Below are 20,129 nucleotides of genomic sequence, written 5' to 3' on the forward strand. Positions count from 1 at the left end.
GGCAGCTAGGGTAGCCAAGGCCTCCTTAGAATTACAGCTGGCGAGAGGGGTCAAGGACAGCAAGAAGAACTTTTTCAAATACATAGCAGATAAAACTAATACCAGAGGCAATGTAGGCCCACTGATGAATGAGGTGGGTGCCCTGGTGGCAGAAGACACAGAGAAGGCAGAATTGCTGAATGCCGCCTTTGTCTCTGTCTACTCCGCTGGAGGATGTCCTGGGGAACCCTGTACCCCTGAGACCCCGGATGAAGCCAGGTTAATGGAGGAGTTTGCTTTAGTCGATGAAGACTGGGTTAGGGAACAATTAAGTAGTCTGGACGTCCATAAATCCATGGGTCCAGATGGGATGCATCCGCAGGTGCTGAGGGAGCTGGCTGAAGTCATTGCTAGACCGCTATCCATCATTTTTGCCAAGTCTTGGGAAACGGGAGAGGTGCCCGAGGATTGGAGGAAAGCAAATGTCACTCCAGTCTTTAAAAAGGGCAAGAAGGAGGACCCGGGTAATTATAGACCGGTCAGCCTCACCTCTGTCCCTGGGAAAGTAATGGAACAGCTTATCCTTGGTGCCATCTCAAGGCACATCAGGGATAAGAGGGTCATTAGGGGCAGTCAGCATGGCTTTACCAAGGGTAAGTCATGCTTGACCAACCTCATAGCCTTTTATGAGAATGTAACAAGGTGGATGGATGATGGCAGAGCGGTGGATGTGGTCTACCTTGACTTCAGTAAAGCCTTTGACACAGTCCCTCACAGCATCCTCACAGCTAAATTGAGGAGGTGTGGTCTCGACAATAGAGTAGTGAGGTGGGTTGCAAACTGGCTTAAAGAGAGAAGCCAGAGAGTGGTGGTCAATGGTGCGGAGTCCAGTTGGAGGCCAGTATCTAGTGGAGTGCCTCAGGGGTCAGTACTGGGGCCAATATTATTCAATATATTCATTAATGATTTAGACGAGGGAATTGAGTGTACTATCAGCAAGTTTGCTGATGACACTAAGCTGGGAGGAGTGGCTGACACGCCAGAAGGCTGTGCCGCCATCCAGCGGGACCTGGACAGGCTGGAGAGTTGGGCGGGGGATAATCTGATGGAATTTAACAAGGGAAAGTGTAGAGTCCTGCATCTGGGCAGGAACAATCCCAAGTTCCAGTATAGGTTGGGGCATGACCTATTAGAGAGCAGTGTAGGGGAAAGGGACCTGGGGGTCCTGGTGGACAACAGGATGACCATGAGCCAGCACTGTGCCCTTGTGGCCAGGAAGGCTAATGGCATCCTTGGGTGTATTACAAGGGGGGTGGTCAGTAGATCGAGAGAGGTCCTCCTTCCCCTCTACTCCGCCCTGGTGAGACCCCATCTGGAATATTGTGTTCAGTTCTGGGCCCCTCAGTTCAAGAAGGACAGGGAACTGCTGGAGAGGGTCCAGCGTAGGGCAACAAAGATGATTAAGGGAGTGGAGCATCTCCCTTATGAAGAAAGGCTGAGGGAGCTGGGGCTCTTTAGTTTGGAGAAGAGGAGACTGAGGGGTGACCTTATTAATGTTTATAAATATATAAAGGGTGAGTGCCATGAGGATGGAGTCAGGCTCTTCTCAGTGGCAAACAATGATAGGACAAGGGGCAATGGGATCAAGCTGGAACACAAGAGGTTCCACTTAAATTTGAGAAAGAACTTCTTCTCAGTGAGGGTAACAGAGCACTGGAACAGGCTACCCAGGGAGGTTGTGGAGTCTCCTTCCCTGGAGACATTCAAAGCCCGCCTGGACACATTCCTGTGCGACCTCACCTAGGCGTTCCTGCTCCAGCAGGGGGATTGGACTAGATGATCTTTTGAGGTCCCTTCCAATCCCAAACATACTGTGATACTGTGATACTGTGTAAAACAATCAATTTTAGGGTAGACTGTATTTAGTAGAGTTTTAGGCAAGACTTCTGAATTTTTTTATACAGGCCACAAACTAAAGCAAGATACCAGCAGCAATCAACCTCTTATCACTGCAGTTTGTTTTCTGCTGCAGAGCAGCTGCATTTAGTGACAAAGTACTTTGCCATCTCTTGGTAAAACTTGTAAACAAGCCTTACAGGTCTTAGGGGAAATGATAATTTGTTCCTGACCAGTCCATACTAACAATTAGGTGTAGGAGAATAATGGAGATTGTGAGCAAGGGAAGTTCATTGAGTGCATCCTCTTGCCAATGCTATGATGAGACAAACAATTAAGGAAATCATGGTACTATATATAACATTCTGAATGATGCAGACTCCGATATGCAGACCAAGACCAAAGCTACATTTTTCACTCATATCATTAGAACTGCACTGCTATCTGTCAGGCAAACTAAACAAATATAAGGCCAAACATGGATGACAACTGCAAAGTCATAATTCAAAGAGCTCCTTTTAATACTAATAGTCTATTAAACATGTGTGTGAGCACACTTTTGAATAGAGGAATGAAAAAAAGGAGGGGAAGATGCCTTCAGAGTATCACCTCTATAAAGGCGGATGTGCAAGTTAGTTATGTACCTAATTCTGACTTCATAAACAAGGATGTAACTCTCTCTGAAGGAGAATATAACATTTTATTAGGCATTTTCTTGCCATCTCCTAATATTACATATAGACAGCTTCTTCAATGGAAAATTAAATTTCTAACAAAGTAACTAAAACAAATGACACAGGCAAATCTTCTGTAAGAACCTAATGAAGATTTATAACAGCATACTGTAAGTACTTATATTCACAGAATGCCAATTATCTAATTGACAGAACTCATACTGGCTGACATATCAGATTTGATATACAGTGAGAAAAAACAGACATTCATTTATTATTATTAGAAATGAGCAGAGCAACCTGCAGAACCTCTTGGGCTCCTAATCTTTTCCTCAAAATAAATTCCTCAGACAAACACATTTGAATTAAAGTGGAAAAAATAACACTGGCATCTCGAAATACTACTTGTGTGTCACAAATCAAAAAGGAAATAGACAAGATCAATTAAAATGCTTTGTGTTTCAAGCTAAGTAGAGTCTCCTCTACTTTGGAGTGGTACTACTCTACACTGGTAGATCCACCAAGAATGAACCCATCCTCAAGCACCAAAATTAGTGGACTGTTTTGGAAAGTGCTGACTTTGAGTAAAAGCAAACTTAGCAACCTTCCATTCAAGAATTATATACGTAGCACCAATAACACTTATTAGCAAAAGGGGAGTGATAAGCTTTGAACATAGTGTCAAATGCTACTCGTGCTTACAGTTAGGTATCAAAACAAGCTAAGTTAATCACTGACAGAACATCTTTCCAAATCCTGTTTGTGTTTCCTATTAGAGACTAAAATATTCATAGAATCATTTTGGTTGGAAGAGATCCTTAAGATCATCGAGTCCATCCATAATGTAAATTGGGCACTAAACCATGTACCTAAGAACCTCATATACACATCTTTTAAACACCTACGGGACTGTGACTCCAGCACTTTCGTGACCAGCCTGTTCTGGTGCTTCACAACTCTTTTCATGAAGAAACCTCCCTGGCGCGACTTGTGGCCATTTCTTCTTGTCCTATCACTTGCTACTTGGGAGAAGAGACCAACAACCTCCATGCTATTACCTCCGTTCAGGTGATTGTAGACAGTGATAAGGTCTCCCCTCAGCCTCCTTTTCTCCAGGCTAAAGAAACCCAGCTCCCTCAGCCGCTCCTCGTCAGACTTGTACTCCAAGCTCCTTACCAGCTTCATCACCTCCTTTGTACTCTCTCCAGCACCTCAATGTCTTTCTTACAGTGGGGGTCCCAAAACTGAACACAGGATTCAAGGTGGGGCCTCATAAGTGTCGAGTACAGTGGCGCAGTCACTTCTCTACACCTGCTGGCCACACTATTCCTGTCATAAGCCAGGATGCTCTTGGCCTTTTTGACCACCTGGGCACACTGCTGGCTAATGTTCAGCTGGCTGTAGATCAACACCCTCAGATCCCTCTCTGCCAGGGAGCTTTCCAGCCACTCTTCCCCGAGCCTGTAGCACTGCCTGGGGTTGTTGTGACCCAAGAGCAGGACTCGGCACTTGGCCTTGTTGAACCTCATACAACTGGACTAAGCCCATCGATGCAGTCAGTCCAGATCCCTCTGTATGGCCTTCCTACCCTCCCGCATATCACCACTCCCAACATCCCTATCACTCTTAAGCAATTTCAGTATTGTTTGTGTTTTAACAAGAGACACAAGTAATGAACGGAGGAATAAAAAAAGAAAACTACTTTGCTAAATAATCATTAAAAGCTTGCAATATTCCAAAGTAAGCACATTACAAAACACTGTAATGCTGACATTATACAAAGTGACAGAAGTGCAGTAAGCACGCTGATTATTTCCAGATATACATAGCTACAAGAATGGGAATAGGTACAATCTTAGCTGCTTTGGTCTCATGAAATACAAAGAATGCTGAAGATGTGTGTCTCAAAATGCAGCACCTAAGATAGTGGTGGTGGCCCATGTCCTTTCCACAATGGCCTAAAGAGAAGTTAGGCTGCTGATCCTAACCACGTTCACTAGGCACTATCTTGGGGACCAAGCGCATAACTAATAAAACCCAACCCAATATCTGCTGTACTGTACTAGAATCATGGAGTAGAATACCAGGTTGGAAGGGACCACAAGGATCATCTGATCCAAACTTCCTTGGCAGAAGCGCAGTCTAGACTAGGTGGCCCAGCACCAGTACTCTTCAAGCTGTAAGTTCACAAATAAGCCATGACAAATGGCTTGTAGACAAACTGGATTATGACTGAACAAGACCAGGAAATTATGACATCTGTGAATGTATTCATCCAGGTTGTCATCACATCTCATGTCTCACACCCTAGTTCAGACATTATTCTCTTCCAAACTTCAAGTCCTTTCACATTTTTCAAAAAACCCTCACTGTGTCTAAGCATACTTCCCTCATGTACTTAGCATGGGGACACTATTACTCCTTAAGTATATCCTAACTGCCTAAATCTTGTTACTGGACCCTACTATTATATGCTTCAGTTTAAAGACAAAGGTCTTCATTTTAAGAAGTACCAAGAGCTTTTAATAAATGAATGAAAATGCACATGTATAGATATGAGCAGCAAACAGGCATTAAGAGTATGAAATGTGAAAAATAATATGCATATATATGCATACGTCGGTCAGACACAAAAAATGCTAACGCTGACAGGCCAGAGCCAGGTAGCAAATGCTCAAAATTAGGTAGTATTTAGTTTATCCAAAAACCCCAAGTTACACCAGGAAATTATAGCTAAGTGAAAATGTGCTGCAACACACTAATCAGGAAAGAAACTCCTACTGTTCTTTTTTTTTAACACAGACTCTAAAGACTAACACAATATGCAGCTGTCTGTAGAAAGACAGACAGAATGGCGGACTGAAGGACCATATGCATTTAATGATAAAATACAATGATACTATTGATACTGAAGATGTTATTGCATGTATCTCTGGATGATATTGCCTACACAAGCAAGCTATAGTTTGCTAATAAACTGTCACTTTATAACCTGCCTAGTTCAACTAACTGGCCTGAGAACCACTGTGCTCTAGAGTGGTTCCCATCTTATCTGTTCTAAAATCCTTCACTTGTGACACTGTCAGAGGCACAAGATATGAAACAGGAAATTATTTCTGTCATACTGGTTTTAAATGAGTAATAATAGAAGCTTTAGCTTCCCATAAAAATGGGAAAGTCCCAAGTCCACATACATACAGGTATAAACATGAGCCCTAACTAGAAAAGTACCTAAAAACAATGAAATAATACTATACAATTTAGAGGGAGAATACAAAAGGCCACTCCTTAATACCTTCCCCAACATTTTATCCATAAAGCAACTCAGAGGGAAAAATGTGAGTATCTTTTTCTATTCCCTCTCTTTCTAAAATAACTTGATGCTCTTGGGACAGCTCCAGCTGTAGGTTAGAGGAAACAACTGGCAAAAAGAGCAAAGTCCTCAGGAAGTGCAAGACACAGTGCAGATGACTGTCTTCCCTACAGCAGAATCTTGAAAATCTGAGCTTGCTACTGGTACCACCCCGACCATTTTACAGGAGCAAGCTGAGGGTAGAACGGCACCCTCAGCTTGGCCTTCCCAAGTGAATCCATCTCATAGCCATTCTCAGGAAACAAAATTCTGTTCTGTTTCTACAGCTGAGAAATCTTGAACAGGCTGTGGATGTCCAAAATAATATCTAATCAGGAAACTTGTTAGTGAGGTACTCCAACAGGAAAAATTACTTAAGCTTTTATTGAAAACATTGTATACACGGGTCAAAATATTTTGTTTAAATACTGTATTATACTTAAAACATATTTTCTTAAACTTTGCAAATGGACTTGCACAAGAAGACTGCTTTTAAAAAAATTGATTTTTAACACAAACTTCATATGGGAGATGCAGCAAGTATATACAATATAATCCCTATAAAATTGGAAAAACAGAGTGACTCACATTGTTCCATAGCAGAAGGAACAATCACTTGACAGAATCAACTTCACACATTCTGTCTGAAGGTATGTTTGGCCCTGGCAGTCTGTCAGTTGTATAGCAAAATTTTCATAGCTTTGACATAAATACGTCCACTAAAGAGAAGCTTCTTTATTTAAGAAGCAGCTTTCTTAAATGATTTAAGTATATGAAAAATAAAGCTGTGATTTGCAGAAGCTTTTATTATGTTAAGGACTGCCAGAAATATTTGGCTCTTACAGGAGGAAACTGAAGCAGCTGAAGGTAGTTCAAAATAACACAGTTATCTAAAGCAATATCTGTTTTCCTTCCTCTCTTTAAAAGAAACTTCACAGGAAGACAGACATGTAGCTCAGCACCTTAAATTTTAGACAACACCTCTTTGAGAACATTTCAAATATACTCATAAGTAATATAACATTGTTACATTTACTGAAAAAGAAAACAAAACAAATGCTGTTTCATAAAGAAGCTGCTTGGTTCACCTTTGGCTAGGTGTTTCTCTTGATGATCTGGGACAATAAAGGAGAGCTTCTGTGTACATCAAAAACAATGAAGCCTCTTTAAGTTTTACATGTAAGAGCTCTCTGATTTTTTAGGTAGTGACTACATTATCTACAGCTTTACAGACACTAACTGTCAGCAACATTTAAACTCCCATTAGATAATACTTGAGCCTTTTCAGGAAATCAGACTGATTTTCCGGCAGACTAAACAAACTCATGCAGTCTTGTCTTCCTGACTTTCAAACAGACAAGAATAATCTGAAGGTAAGTATGGACTGAACTCTCACCAAAACGTGTTATACATGAATTCTAGCAGTGACAATTTAGAAGTCAGTGTAACACTATACGGCTTTTTCCTTAAAATATTTAATTTTGTATGTTTATTGAGCAAAGAAGATGGCTAGAGAAAGAACAGTAAAAACTGCTAGCTATAGAAATCTACAGTGCAAAAACTGTCTTAGTCTTTCACAGCAACTATTCCATTTAATATCATAAAGGGGAAAACCAGGATTAAAATTCAGATCTACCCACAACATGAAAGAAAACTGAACTAACTTTCTTCCCTGGAAAGGACACCAAGCCACTAAAGCAACTACTTAAGTCACAGATGAGAGAAGCAGCTAGCTCAATATTAACATGAGAATGAACAATAAAATATGCAGTGCTGTCTCCTTGCTTTTACTAAATCACATTTTCCATGACATAGAAGAAAGGTTATTATATTGCTACAAAGGCAAACATAAAGTTAATATAATGTAGCATGAAACTTCCAAGTGTCTCTTGGCAAAAAGAGGCAAGAAAACTACTTATCTTTGAATATTTACCTGTAGAAGTGTGAAATACCTTAAAAACCATCTTAAGGTCCCTTGAAGCATTCCTATTTAAGGTATTGTATATTTCCTCACCTATTTAATGACGGCAGAAGTGAAAGCAATGCCAAAGCAGACAGTTTTCTTCTTTCTGGCTGAGTGATGTTATCCATTCGATCAACCCACATTTCAATCAGGTTACCAAGAATTTGGTCCAACTGCAATGGCAAAAAGAACATTCCTTTTCATTCCTGAGTACTTCAGCTTATTTAGAAAATAATTTTTCTACCAACTGAACACATTATTCAATCTGGGAAAAACACCATACAGTTATGAATACCAGACAGAAGTAGCAAGCCACAGGTACTTTTTAAGTTTTCTGTGTCAGTGTTTCTAGGCCCTGAAATCCTCTCACTATTAATTGTAACCTAGAAGTCAGAAATGTATTTCATTCATGGGCAGAGCAGTGATTTAGGACACTGAATTACTCAAACAGTTTTTTTATAACGGTCTAATACATATAAAGCGCGTGAACTTTTTCTCTGTTTTACCTTCACTGACAGCAAATAAAAAGACTCGTCTTTACCTCTTTGAAAACTGTATTATACCCAAGGATAGGAAAATTACTAAACTTGCCTTAAAGATACAGTACAACACTTGTAGTGAAGAACCTTAGTAACCTCATCAGTGAAAGAAGAGCACACTGAACTAGATACTCTTGAGATAATCCTCGTCAGAGAATGACTAGAACATTATTCTTGGTGGAGGACCCATAGAGACGGCAGAAGGTTTTTGGTGGGATGCAATGGGAAGATAATTTAGCAATTGTATAAAACTTTTTATGAGGTGTGTTAAGGTAGCTGTGAGAATATGTAGCATTTGTTACAGGATATGCAGGGTTAGGACCAAAAGAGGGGAAAGACTGGAGAGGAGCAAGCATGGAAAACAGATGGAAAAGTTCTCTTGGGTCAAAGGAATACAGGTCTTCCACATGAAATCCAGCTGAAGTATCAAGACAAAATCCTTACCTCTTGAGCCAATTCACATGCCATCTGGCTCAAAAGTACTGAAAAAAAACTTGCATTTTGTAGCAGAACTCTACCCATGATCCCCAGATAAGTGGACATAACCACTGGATATCTCTGAAAGAAAAGTAAATCAAAGTAAAGGGGGCTCAGTTTAATTACAGAAAAATACTTAACATACAGTGTGCAGATACATGGAAAACACTTGCATGCATCCTTTATATATTGTATTAAACTAGAATTAAATTTGAAATTACACATTTAAAAGCCTGTAAGACCACAAGACTGAGTGAGTAATCATTCATTACTAGAGTTTGTTGATTCTTACAACAGGAAAACTATGTCAATCTCAGTCATTTTCCTCCAAACAGCCAAGACAACCATGCAAGGTGATTTTACTTTAAATTTAAAAACTTGCATCGTAAGGAATAAACAGTATATTGTACCATTAAAAATTACTTTGAGGTTTTACTATGGTTTAAAAATACTCTTCACAGTTTTAGTAACACTATGAAGTGCTCAGTATTTCTGAAGTTGTTGTTATTTATTCTACTGAGACAAACATTAGGCAATAACTAATTTGCAAGTGTCCCAACATTAACTCGATACAGTAATAACCCCATTGTTTTGTTATCTTTTGTTATTACTGTTAATTTTAAAAGAAGCTACAAATTTATTTGTATTGAGTCTAGCATCTAGCCATATAACAGTAAGTTTTTTGTAGAATTACTTACTTGACAAAGAAAATGCTAATATTTACCTGAAAATGATAACCCAGACTAAGACCTTTTTAAATAGGGAACAATTAATTTACTGAAGTCTTAAATCAGAACACATTTTAATAATCCACTCTCCATTTCTGTGTCATCTTAAACTCCAAACTGTTCAAACAAACTGGCTTTTTCTGTGTTCTATACAGCAAAAAGTACATCACTAAGTAATATTACTTAGCTTAATCTTGGAAATATCTTAGTTAATAATAATGGGAGACAAATACCAAGATCTGAAAAAAGCAAAGATTTTGATCAGAAGCCAAAAGCATAGAGAATTCCACCCACTGACTCTGCTGTTTAAAGTATTTTTTTTCTCCTGCTAGTACTGCAAGGTTCAACATAATTAAAGCATATTGGTTTTTACTCCTTCTTATCCAACATGGAAATTTGTTGAAGGTAAAGAAGAGGGAGAACTTAATATATCTAAGCAAGCAAAATGCTAAAGCCTGTTCTATCTCCCACAAAGCATTCTTGTATCCTTCAGCTCCTCATGTCAATTAGACAATATGCCAATTAGAAAAAGAACATCAAGTCAACCTTCTCTTTGTCTGATTTGTTTCCCTCTAGTCCAGGTACAGTTGAAAAGGAGTAGTACAAGTGTCTTTTAAAAAAACCAGCAAAAAACTCCAACAACTCCAAAGAATCTGAGTGTAGAGTCATAGCAACTTTTCAGTGTTAAGAGTGAAGTAAGAATAGAATAACATTTTATTAAAATAAACACTAGATGACGAAATAAGTGATGGATATGTTGCTTCGACTCTTGCACTACTACGTTACTTTTACAGACTTCTCAAATAGCTGTCAGGCATCTGTCAGCTGCTCTTAAAGTAAGAGAAAACGCAACATCAGTATGATACAACTGGATCAGATAACTGAAGGCACTTTCCAGTTCTAAAGGTAAAGCAGATAATAGTTAAAGAGTAACCCTTACCTCCCCATCTATAATTCCCCTGAATATTGATGGCAGAAGTGGTTGAAAAACTTGAGGACCCAAAACAGGGTTTACTTTCAGGGCATTTTCCACAACCTTAAGAACAAAAGCAAATTAGAGAAATAGTAAAGTACATTTAAAAATCTTTACTGAAGCTTTAAAACTACATCTACTGGTCTATATATAAAGTCCTGGTAGAATGATTACCATTAAATACCAGCAAACCTCAGGAGTGCTACATATATATTCTATTGAAGTATTCTGCAAACCTCATCTGCATAACGGACCTGATGAAAACCAACATGCCAAGTGAAACCCACCTAGCCAAGTACCTGCTCATAAGCCTCCCCCTGGCCTTAGAAAAGCTGGTGAGGTGGGTTGGAAGGAAGGACCTTGACAAGGCTCCAGGAAAAGCAGCTTCATGAGGTGGGCTGGCAGTGAGGAGTGCCAGCTGTTTAAGGCTCATTTCTATACTTTTGTCCTGTCACTGAAGAACCATTAATTAGGACGTACCATCTCTTTGCAGGTGACCAAATAACCACAAGTGCTCTCAGATATGCTGTTCTCTATACCCTGCTCTGGTTCCCAGTTTTTACATTCTTTACCCTTTACTTCTCAGCTCTTTCTCGCCCACCATCAGCTGTTCCCTGAAGTATAATTTTTTCCTCTGTTCTTCAGGCTTTCTTCTCCCCAGCTGTTTGGGCTTTCCTCTTGTATCAAGACAGAGAGGGGAAGAGGCTGTGAGAATAATGGGCTGATATCTGCTCCTATGGGTAAGTAAAGATAGAGACCACACATTGATACACTAACGTGTATAAAGCATATAAAGGTAACTCCTTAAACAGTCTTCTCAGTCTCTGGCTACTTGCAGCTCAAAGAGACTTCGTCAAGGAACTGCTCTTCTGTGCTCTTGTCCAGTTTCCCCTAAATCTCTTTCTTTTTGAACCTTGTTCTTACTAGCTTCATTTAATGCCCACTATTTCTTGCCTTGAGAAATGTTAAGCAGTTGACCCCTTTCAATGCCTCTCAATTTTGTAGACCTTTAACATACTGTTAAATGGAGGTGAACGTAAGTTTTGTCCCACTCATCTCTTCCATATGCTGGAAGTTTTGTCCAAACCATTGGTTCCTTGTACAGTATTTTCAAACCTTTCATTGTCTGTCTCAGATAATTAGAAAATCAAGTCACATTAAGCCTCAGAAATCTTGCAATAAATAGTCTTGTCAGTTCAAATTAGTGTTTTTCAACTTTGTCTATTTATTTACTCTTCTAATGTCTGTTTTAAATCCAGCCAAAGCTGTTTGTAGGAAAATATTTCAGAGAACACTCCTGGATACTTCTGTTCCTGATATTTACCTTAGGGGTTTTTGTTTAAGAAGTCAGCGTAGTGATGCCTGACAAAACATTTTCCTTTTTGTAAAACTACACGGATTATATTTCAATTATCCTTCTGGAAGCAGCCAGGCATACTAGGAATGCATTCAAAGAATACTGGACAAACCTTGTGGCTAATGCAAAGCAACACTGGGAGCCAAGTTGATAAATGGTACTATATTAGTGCAACATTCCATTTTAGAGATCTAATTAAAAGCTGCTGCATCAAATATTTGTCCAGCTACAGACTCTAAATAATACTGAAGAGGAATTGACATTTTAAACTCTAGAACTAGAGTCCTTAAGCTCCTCACAGCCAGAACTACAAATGGAGCCGACTATCAGCTTCTGCTGTTTTCCTGTCCTGGGGATCTGCTAGCAGCTCTGCAACCCACCAAGGAGGTAGGTGCGATCTAGGTTCTTGCCTCCGTTGCATTTATAATGAACTGAATTCAAGTCCAAGATTTTACAAGCAACACATAGTTCCCAGTTAGTGCAGCCACTGGAAATGTAAGTAGTAATACATGAGTATTACTACTCAACTACCAGTGCATACTCCATTTCCTAAAATTCTTCAAAAGGCACATTTAAAGTATCATGGCAAATATTTCAAAAGCTATGAATTTCATAACATTTCTTTCATAGTAGCATTTGAAGTTATTGCAAAAATACTCTTCTTTGTACTCTGAAAAAACACTAGCAATTCTATTGAAGCAGTTGTTGCCATTGCAATAGCAACTTATGCCAAAAGCAAAGACTTTGAACAGTATGTCAAGGTACAAATTCAAGTACGCTACACAAAGGAATGTGATAGAGAAGACATACATCCAACACTCAAAGATTGGAAAAGCTTTACTATAGACCTTTTAGATTCTAGCCGTCATACAGAAATGGAGAAAAAAAAGTTAATCTAGATCATTCAGTGCTTATTCAATCCTAAAAATCATCCAAATGTTTTTTATAATAATACACGTGTACACAGACTTATTACTTAACCCTTATCTTGTCAGTTTTTCAGATATGCAGTTACAAAAATGAAACAGTATGATTATTTTTCTTATTGGCATTGAATACTGAAAAGGAAAACTAATATGAAAAAAAATTCTAAATGTAATACTACTGTTGCTGTTCTGTGTTGGCAAAGGGATCAATACTAGTTGATAAGGTACAGACAAAACTCAGATTAAGAAGGCTAGATACGGTGATTATTTAATTATCTTTGCATATTTGATTAGAAATAGTCTAGATTAACTTAATTATCAAAAAACAAGTATGATTTTTTACTTTAGAGTTGCACACCTTCCTAATGCTGCATTTTCATCCGAATAATGAAAGATACGTTTTCTCAAATCTGAACCAAGCCAAAAACTGAATTAGGACCAATCTTCAAATTTATTAATCAGATTGCTTTTGCTCTTTTATTTTGGAATTAGAAGTGTAAGCATCTTTTATATTATACTGTGGTACTCTACTCCATTCTAGAATTCAACTAGAAATACACTACTTTGATTAGTTTTCTACAACTTTCACGAGTCCACTGATAGCCAAAGATTAAATCAAGTTACTTTGACTCAAACACAATCTTGTTTTGCAACTCAGTGCTCTCAAGATTTTCTGTACATTACAGTGTCATCTTTGCAATGCCGTGATTAGTCACCTGGCTGTTTAAGTGAGCTGTTGCAAGGCTGCGGAACAAACTATTTTCATGAGGTTCCAAGCTCTCACTAACCTCCTTTCTCTAGTAATCTAGAAAATACTCAGATGGGAAAGATAACAGGGAGTCTTAATTTCAATCCATCTATACAAAGAGGACTCAAACTAGTTTAGAACTCATTTACCTAAGGACAACACCTCAAAATCACATGAGGTAATGAAGGCACTGCAGAGAGGGTACAGGAACAGTGTGTTAGGGGATTATATTTTACGGTACTCTATTTAGGGCTATACTAACGTTCTCTTGGGAAAAGTAGTATTTTTAAGAAGTGTGTGTGTATACACTCTCCATACACACACAAACAAACTTTAAATAATCAGTTTCAAATACCACTGACTCCAATGTCAATGTGTGCTAAATAAGCTGTTTTCTTCTACATGTTCTACATTCATCATACTTGAAAATATTACTCAAACCTGATAAAGCACTACCAAGAATAACAGCTTTACAGAGCTGAATACCCAGATATTATTTTTATTACACTCTACCTTTAAAACTTGAACTTGACCTTCAGTAGTTATGTCCTTCAAAAGTTCACAAAATGACCGGCATAAGTCAGTAGCATAAGTCTGAAATTAATTTAAAAAGGCAAGCATGTTTTATAACTATGTATACATTCCAAAATTCAACACATTAAGGATTACATATTGTTCAAAGACCTAACTTCATAGTTGCTAAAATGCTTGTATTTCCTGAACCAAGTAAAAACTAATCTAAGCATTTTTTAAACATTACAGGTTTTTTAAACAATCAATCTCAATGGATTTTCTAATGAAGAAAGTATGAGAACAAGGCATAATATCTCTATTTAATTTCTTGCTATAATTTATTATAATTTTCATCTCGCTGGATATTTAGAGTAACTATTACTAGTCTCCATAGGACCTTTTCAGGTACCAAAATACTAAATCAATCCACAAAACATTCATTCTAAATAATAATCTTTCTCAAATCTTATTTGAGTGTCCACTATGTGCCATAAAGAGCTAGCATTAGAACAATATGCCTGTATACACATAAATGTGTAAGAGTGTAATGTTTGTGTGTATATTGCCTTCCAACATGAGAAAAAAAAAAGTTTGCCAATAGGGAGCTAAGGTTCTAATATGACTCTTTATGTAACAGTAACATACCTGTAAAAATGCAGATGACGATAAAAATATATAAGCATTAATGATTTTAAAGCAATTTTTGAGGTTTTCTGAACTCATGTCTAGAAAAAAAGAAGTCACAATTCAGAACCTCATCACCAAACTGAAGTACAACTAAAATGATTCACACTAATCTTGTGTACAGTCACAATCAAATCAAGTCTCACAGGACCTGGTCCACAAAGGCAATTAATACAAAGCAAAAACTACAAGACAATAACTTTTATCTATAGCACCTTAAACACAGCCACATCAACTACTTCTATGTAAATAGTTATAAATATTTTCAACAGTCCTTTGGGTCTGAGTTACCAAAGCTGCGCTGTATTTTACATAGACTGTTCCATTCCCACATAGGTTTGTCCCCTATTATTGTATATTAATACCTCTAACAAGTAACATTTATGCAAGACTTAAAAATGCTATAACCTAGGGTAAGTAAATAATAAATGTTGAAGATAGGAAAGTCAAACAATAAAAACCTGTTCTTCATTTTCTAAGTTACAGTTTTGCAAGCCCTCTTGGTTCTTGTAGCCACTGCAGCATTGCTTAATATATGAACAACAGTAGGAAAAAATAAATCAGAAATTTTATTAGTAAAAGACTTACCAAGAAGGGCAGGCATGTTCTGAAATATCCTCAGGAGGTCAGATGTAAGACATGGACTATTCTCCAAAGTCACTAACCTGAGAACAGATTAAGTGAAATGTTTTACATGATCTAGGGATAACACTAAGCAATTATTTTGACAGACGTAAAACAGTGTAATTTCTATTAACGTCCTCTATGATCCTTAAATAATGCGTAACAATTACTTGAAGTACACTTCAAGTGTCCTATCAGTCCTTAAAACACATCCATCACCATGGATTTTGCTAAGGTAGGAAAAGAAAGAAAAACATGCCACTGTCTTTTTTTAAAGACAATTTAACCTCTCTAATGCAGCACTGAGAATGTCAAAGTACTGAAATGGGGAACTCAGAGAAGGCGGGTAAAGAGAAATATTCGCAGTGTAAGGACAACATGTGTAGTACTCTACATCTCAAAGGAGCAGCTGTGGTGGCAATCAGTTCAGACCTCTACTTTTAACTACATACTCAGTATTGTTTGCATAAATTTATAATCTTGAGGTTTGAAAACAGTAGCTATAAATTAAATTAATACTTAAAGCCACAGCAACACATTCCAGTTTGTTCCTAGACATTAGGTGTGGGATTACCGTATTTAAATAACATTTATGATCATGTAAAGTATCTTAGCTGTTCCCCTGCTCTTGGCTCAGGAAGCCATCCCAGCTATCTCTGCCAGCTCCATCCTGGTTCCACTGATGCTCTAGGATGCCTTAAAGTATCACATTTACATTGTTCTGCTTAGGCATCAGAATAACAATTTCATGATCAGTCCTATGAAGAAGATATGAAAGTTCTGACCTGATACATAAAAAAGGCCCCTATCTTAAATTTTGTCAAGATCTTGTACTTTGACTTGATCCCCCACTACCAATACCTTTACAAATTTTAGTTTTGCTGAATACAACAGATCATTCATAGGTTAAGCATCTGCAATTAAAATGTCCATCTACAATTTTTCAAAGAAATCCCTTGCTATTTTCATGACAAACTCAATATATTCCCATTCTGCAAAAATTAGATGTGCTGAACTCAGTCCAGGTTAACTTTCCTCCTCCTAGAGTGTCAGCTACACCAGAAACAATTGAATTACTCACATGGTAAACTAATCACAGCACCACTTGTTGCTTTATGTTCAGTCACCAAATAGCTTGAGATCTGGAAGATAACTTCTGCATCTTATTCCTGTAAACTTGCCATCTCTTCCAGCAACCAGCTTGGAGATTCACTGAGTTATTTGTTTCCAAAGTCAAGCAGGTCAAATTGTTGGTTTAGCATTTACATTGTAGTGAGTCTACAGTTTTTGTCTTGCTGTTCATTGCCACAACAGAACTATATCTCTCTCTCACTGCCAGAAAATGGATTATCTACTCAGCTATTTTTACTTGTGTTTCTGTTATTAACTTCCTAACCTCACTTCTTCTGAGCAAAGGTATGATACAGATAATGTCAAGGTAAGATAACAAAAACATATACATTCTTAATACATCAAAGATTTGTAAAAGATTTTTTTTTCCTCTGGGGATAAAAAAATTAAATTTTAAAAATTAGAAACTGATAAAAAACATTCTCACCACAACTCTAAACCATCTTCCAGAAGATAGACATGTGGAGGTTGAGAAACATCTGTACTTAGCTGAATAACTGGAAGTAGAAAAGGATAGAGATTTTTGCTGTCTGCTCCCAGGCCCTATAAAAATAAAAACCCAATAAAATACTTGAAAAAACACTCAAATCAAGCATTTGAAGAACAGCACATAAAAGATTTCTGATGGTGTTCAATTTGCATATTGTAAATACGCATTCAAGAAGTTAAAGGCTGAACTTGCATCTAAATGGTCCAACAACAATATATAGTGTGATACTCCTGAGCTTTCTCTCAACATGTCTTGAGAAAACTGTATGTTTTTTAATAAAAGTAGTTGCCTTCTTTTTTTCTTGCTGGTCTAGAAGAAAAAATTATAAACAATACCCATTACTAAAAATATTCACTGTTTATTGTCTTTTTGGGAAAAGTCACAGCTCTAACAAATACTAACTAACTAAATGCCAAATGAAATGTTCAAAAAATCAAGAAAACAATTCCTCTTTGAACCTTATCACTTACTACATCTTTGACATATTCTGAGATTCAGGAGGAGGGTTTATTTTCATTGCTAAACAAAGATTCACAGACTGATGACAGTGATTTATTTTTTAAGTTATCCATGAGTCATACACAAAGATGTCTTCCAAAGAATGCAGAGTAAAAATTTTTTTCAACAATCATTTCATAAGAACAGCTTATTAAAAAAAATGGGTTAAGATAACTATTGTCATAACTAATCATAAATTAAAAATAATCCTAAAAAGAATGGAATTCTCAAGTCTGTAACTACTTAATGTTTCGTAATATTACTACTTAAGAGAACTAAGGCTAGCTGAATGCAGCTGTTGCACGGCTATTCTTTTCAGAAACTGTTAAGTTAAAAATTCTTTGGTGTTTCTCAGTTAAGGCTTCTTTGTGGAATTATTCATTTCAACATACTTGTCCTAGAAGAAAAAGAAACTTGCAGAAATTTGCTTAATTTTTTTTGGTCCACCTTTACTTTTGGCCGTAGTCCATATTAAAGAAGTGCTTAATACCATGGATTCTGCACGCAGTATAACTGTGTATGGTTTTATTTGTCAATCTTTTCTCAGGAATGTATTACAACTTATTTGAATTTTTACTGCCAACAGCACAGATATTTCTACATATTTCAAGTTTAAGGATTATTTAGTCATACCAAGAGTTCTTCTTTCACTGGTAAGAAATTCAGGTAATTTTAACTATTATCTCTGGATAAAGCAAGTAGCTAAAAATTTCTAAAGGAGTTCAAAATTGTCGGCAACAGTATTACAGTAAACCTCTAGAGGAATTAGAGAACATATTTACATGTATAGAAAAACAGGGAGGAGAGGCAAATAACCATCAAGAATCAAAACTACTTAAACAGATCATCTTAAGTGCCATCATGCAGCACATACAGGACAAGCAGGTGATCAAGCCTGGTCAGCAAGGGTTTATAAAAGGCAGGTCTTGCTTGATCAACCTGATTGCTTTCTATGACAAGGTGACCTGCTTACTAAGGATGAAGGAAAGGCTGTGGATGTTGTGTACTTAGAGTTTAGTAAAGCTTTTGACACCATACCCCACAGCATTCTCCTGGAGAAGCTGCAGCTCATGGGCTGGATGGGTGGACTCTGTAATGGATAAAGAATTGGCTGGATGGCTGGGCCCAAAGAGTTGTGGTGAACTGAGCCAAATCCAGTTGACGACCAGTACAAGTGGTGTTGCCCAGGGCTCAGTATTGGGGCCAGTTCTGTTTCATCTCTTTATCAGTGATCTGGATGAGGGGACTGAGTGCACCCTTAATAGGTTTGCTGATGATACCAAGTTGGGTGGGAGTGCTGATCTGCTGGAGGGTAGGAAGGCCATACAGAGGGATCTGGACCAGCTGAATGGTTGGGCTGAGGCCAGTTGTATGAGGTTCAACAAGGCCAAGTGCCGGGTCCTGCACTTAGGTCACAGCAACTTCAGGCAGCGCTACAAGCTCAGGGAAGAGTGGCTGGAAAGCTGCCTGGCAAAGAGGGATCTGGGGGTGTTGATTGACAGCAGCTGAACATTAGCCAGCAGTGTGCCCAGGTGGCCAAAAGGCCAAGAGCATCCTGGTTTGTGACAGGAATAGTGTGGCCAGCAGGACTAGGAGAGTGATTGGGCCACTGTACTCAATAGTGGTGAGGCTGCATCTTGAATCCTGTGTTCAGTTTCGGGCCCTTCAATACAAGAAAGACTTTGAGGTGGTGGGAAGAGTGCAGAGAAGGGCAACGAGGCTGTTGGGAGGTCTGGAGCACAAGTCTGATGATGAGCAGCTGAGGGAGCTGGGGCTGTTTAGCCTGGAGAAAAGGAGGCTGAGGGGAGACCTTATTGCTGTCTACAACTACCTGAAGGGAGGTTTTAGCATGGGGGGTGTTGGCCTGTTCTCCCAAGTAACAAGTGATAGGACAAGAGGAAATGGCCACAAGTTGTGCCAGGGAAGGTTCAGATCGGACATGAGGAAAATTTCTTCACAGAAAGGGTTGTCAGGTATTGGAACAGGCTACCCAAGAAAGTGGTTGAGTCACAATCCATGGAGGTGTTGAAAAGATATGTAGATCTGACACTTAGGGACTTAGTTTAGTGGAGGATTTTGCAGTGTTAGGTTTACAGTTGGACTCAATGCTCTTAGATGTCCTTTCAACCTAAATGATTCTATGATTCTAAAAGGTCAAAACTCATTTATCTGAATAGAAATTATCAGCAATATCCATTAGATACAAGGTCAGTCAACATAGCAATTAATGTTATATGGCAAAATCTGGGACCAAAAGTTATCTATATTCCTTTAGTTTTGAGAACAGTTAAGATACTAAGTGAACCAAACAAACTTAGCTGAATGAACAACCTAATGAGACCTAATGTTGATAAATGCAAGCAATATATCATAGAAAGGAAAAGTTTGCTACACCACACAGACATAAAATATAAAATCTACAGAAAAACAATGGTCTGAGAATCACCATGTTCACTGCTATTCTTAGTACTGCTGTCACTTACTTCACTTATAAGTCACAGTCATAAAAGCGGTAAGGCGTTAAAATAGTTCTGACCATTCTGTTTTAAAATGGACACTAGAAAGACGAGATACTAC

At 38.1% G+C, this 20,129-nt stretch overlaps 1 protein-coding gene across 2 annotated transcripts in view; it reads right to left on the reverse strand.

The window, feature by feature from the left end:
- Positions 1 to 20,129, reverse strand: part of IPO11 (importin 11) — a 93,997-nt gene that overhangs the window by 32,263 nt on the left and 41,605 nt on the right. For both annotated transcript variants that reach the window (XM_065861418.2, XM_071802482.1), the window contains exons 23-29: positions 16,992 to 17,107; positions 15,398 to 15,474; positions 14,771 to 14,850; positions 14,126 to 14,206; positions 10,549 to 10,644; positions 8,848 to 8,961; positions 7,916 to 8,037 (exon numbers count right to left, since the gene is read on the reverse strand). In XM_065861418.2, coding sequence (XP_065717490.1) covers positions 7,916 to 8,037; positions 8,848 to 8,961; positions 10,549 to 10,644; positions 14,126 to 14,206; positions 14,771 to 14,850; positions 15,398 to 15,474; positions 16,992 to 17,107 — 686 coding nt within the window. The remainder of the gene's footprint in view (positions 1 to 7,915; positions 8,038 to 8,847; positions 8,962 to 10,548; positions 10,645 to 14,125; positions 14,207 to 14,770; positions 14,851 to 15,397; positions 15,475 to 16,991; positions 17,108 to 20,129) is intronic.

The sequence above is a fragment of the Patagioenas fasciata genome, chromosome Z (assembly GCF_037038585.1).
Source record: "Patagioenas fasciata isolate bPatFas1 chromosome Z, bPatFas1.hap1, whole genome shotgun sequence".
NCBI lineage: Eukaryota > Metazoa > Chordata > Aves > Columbiformes > Columbidae > Patagioenas > Patagioenas fasciata.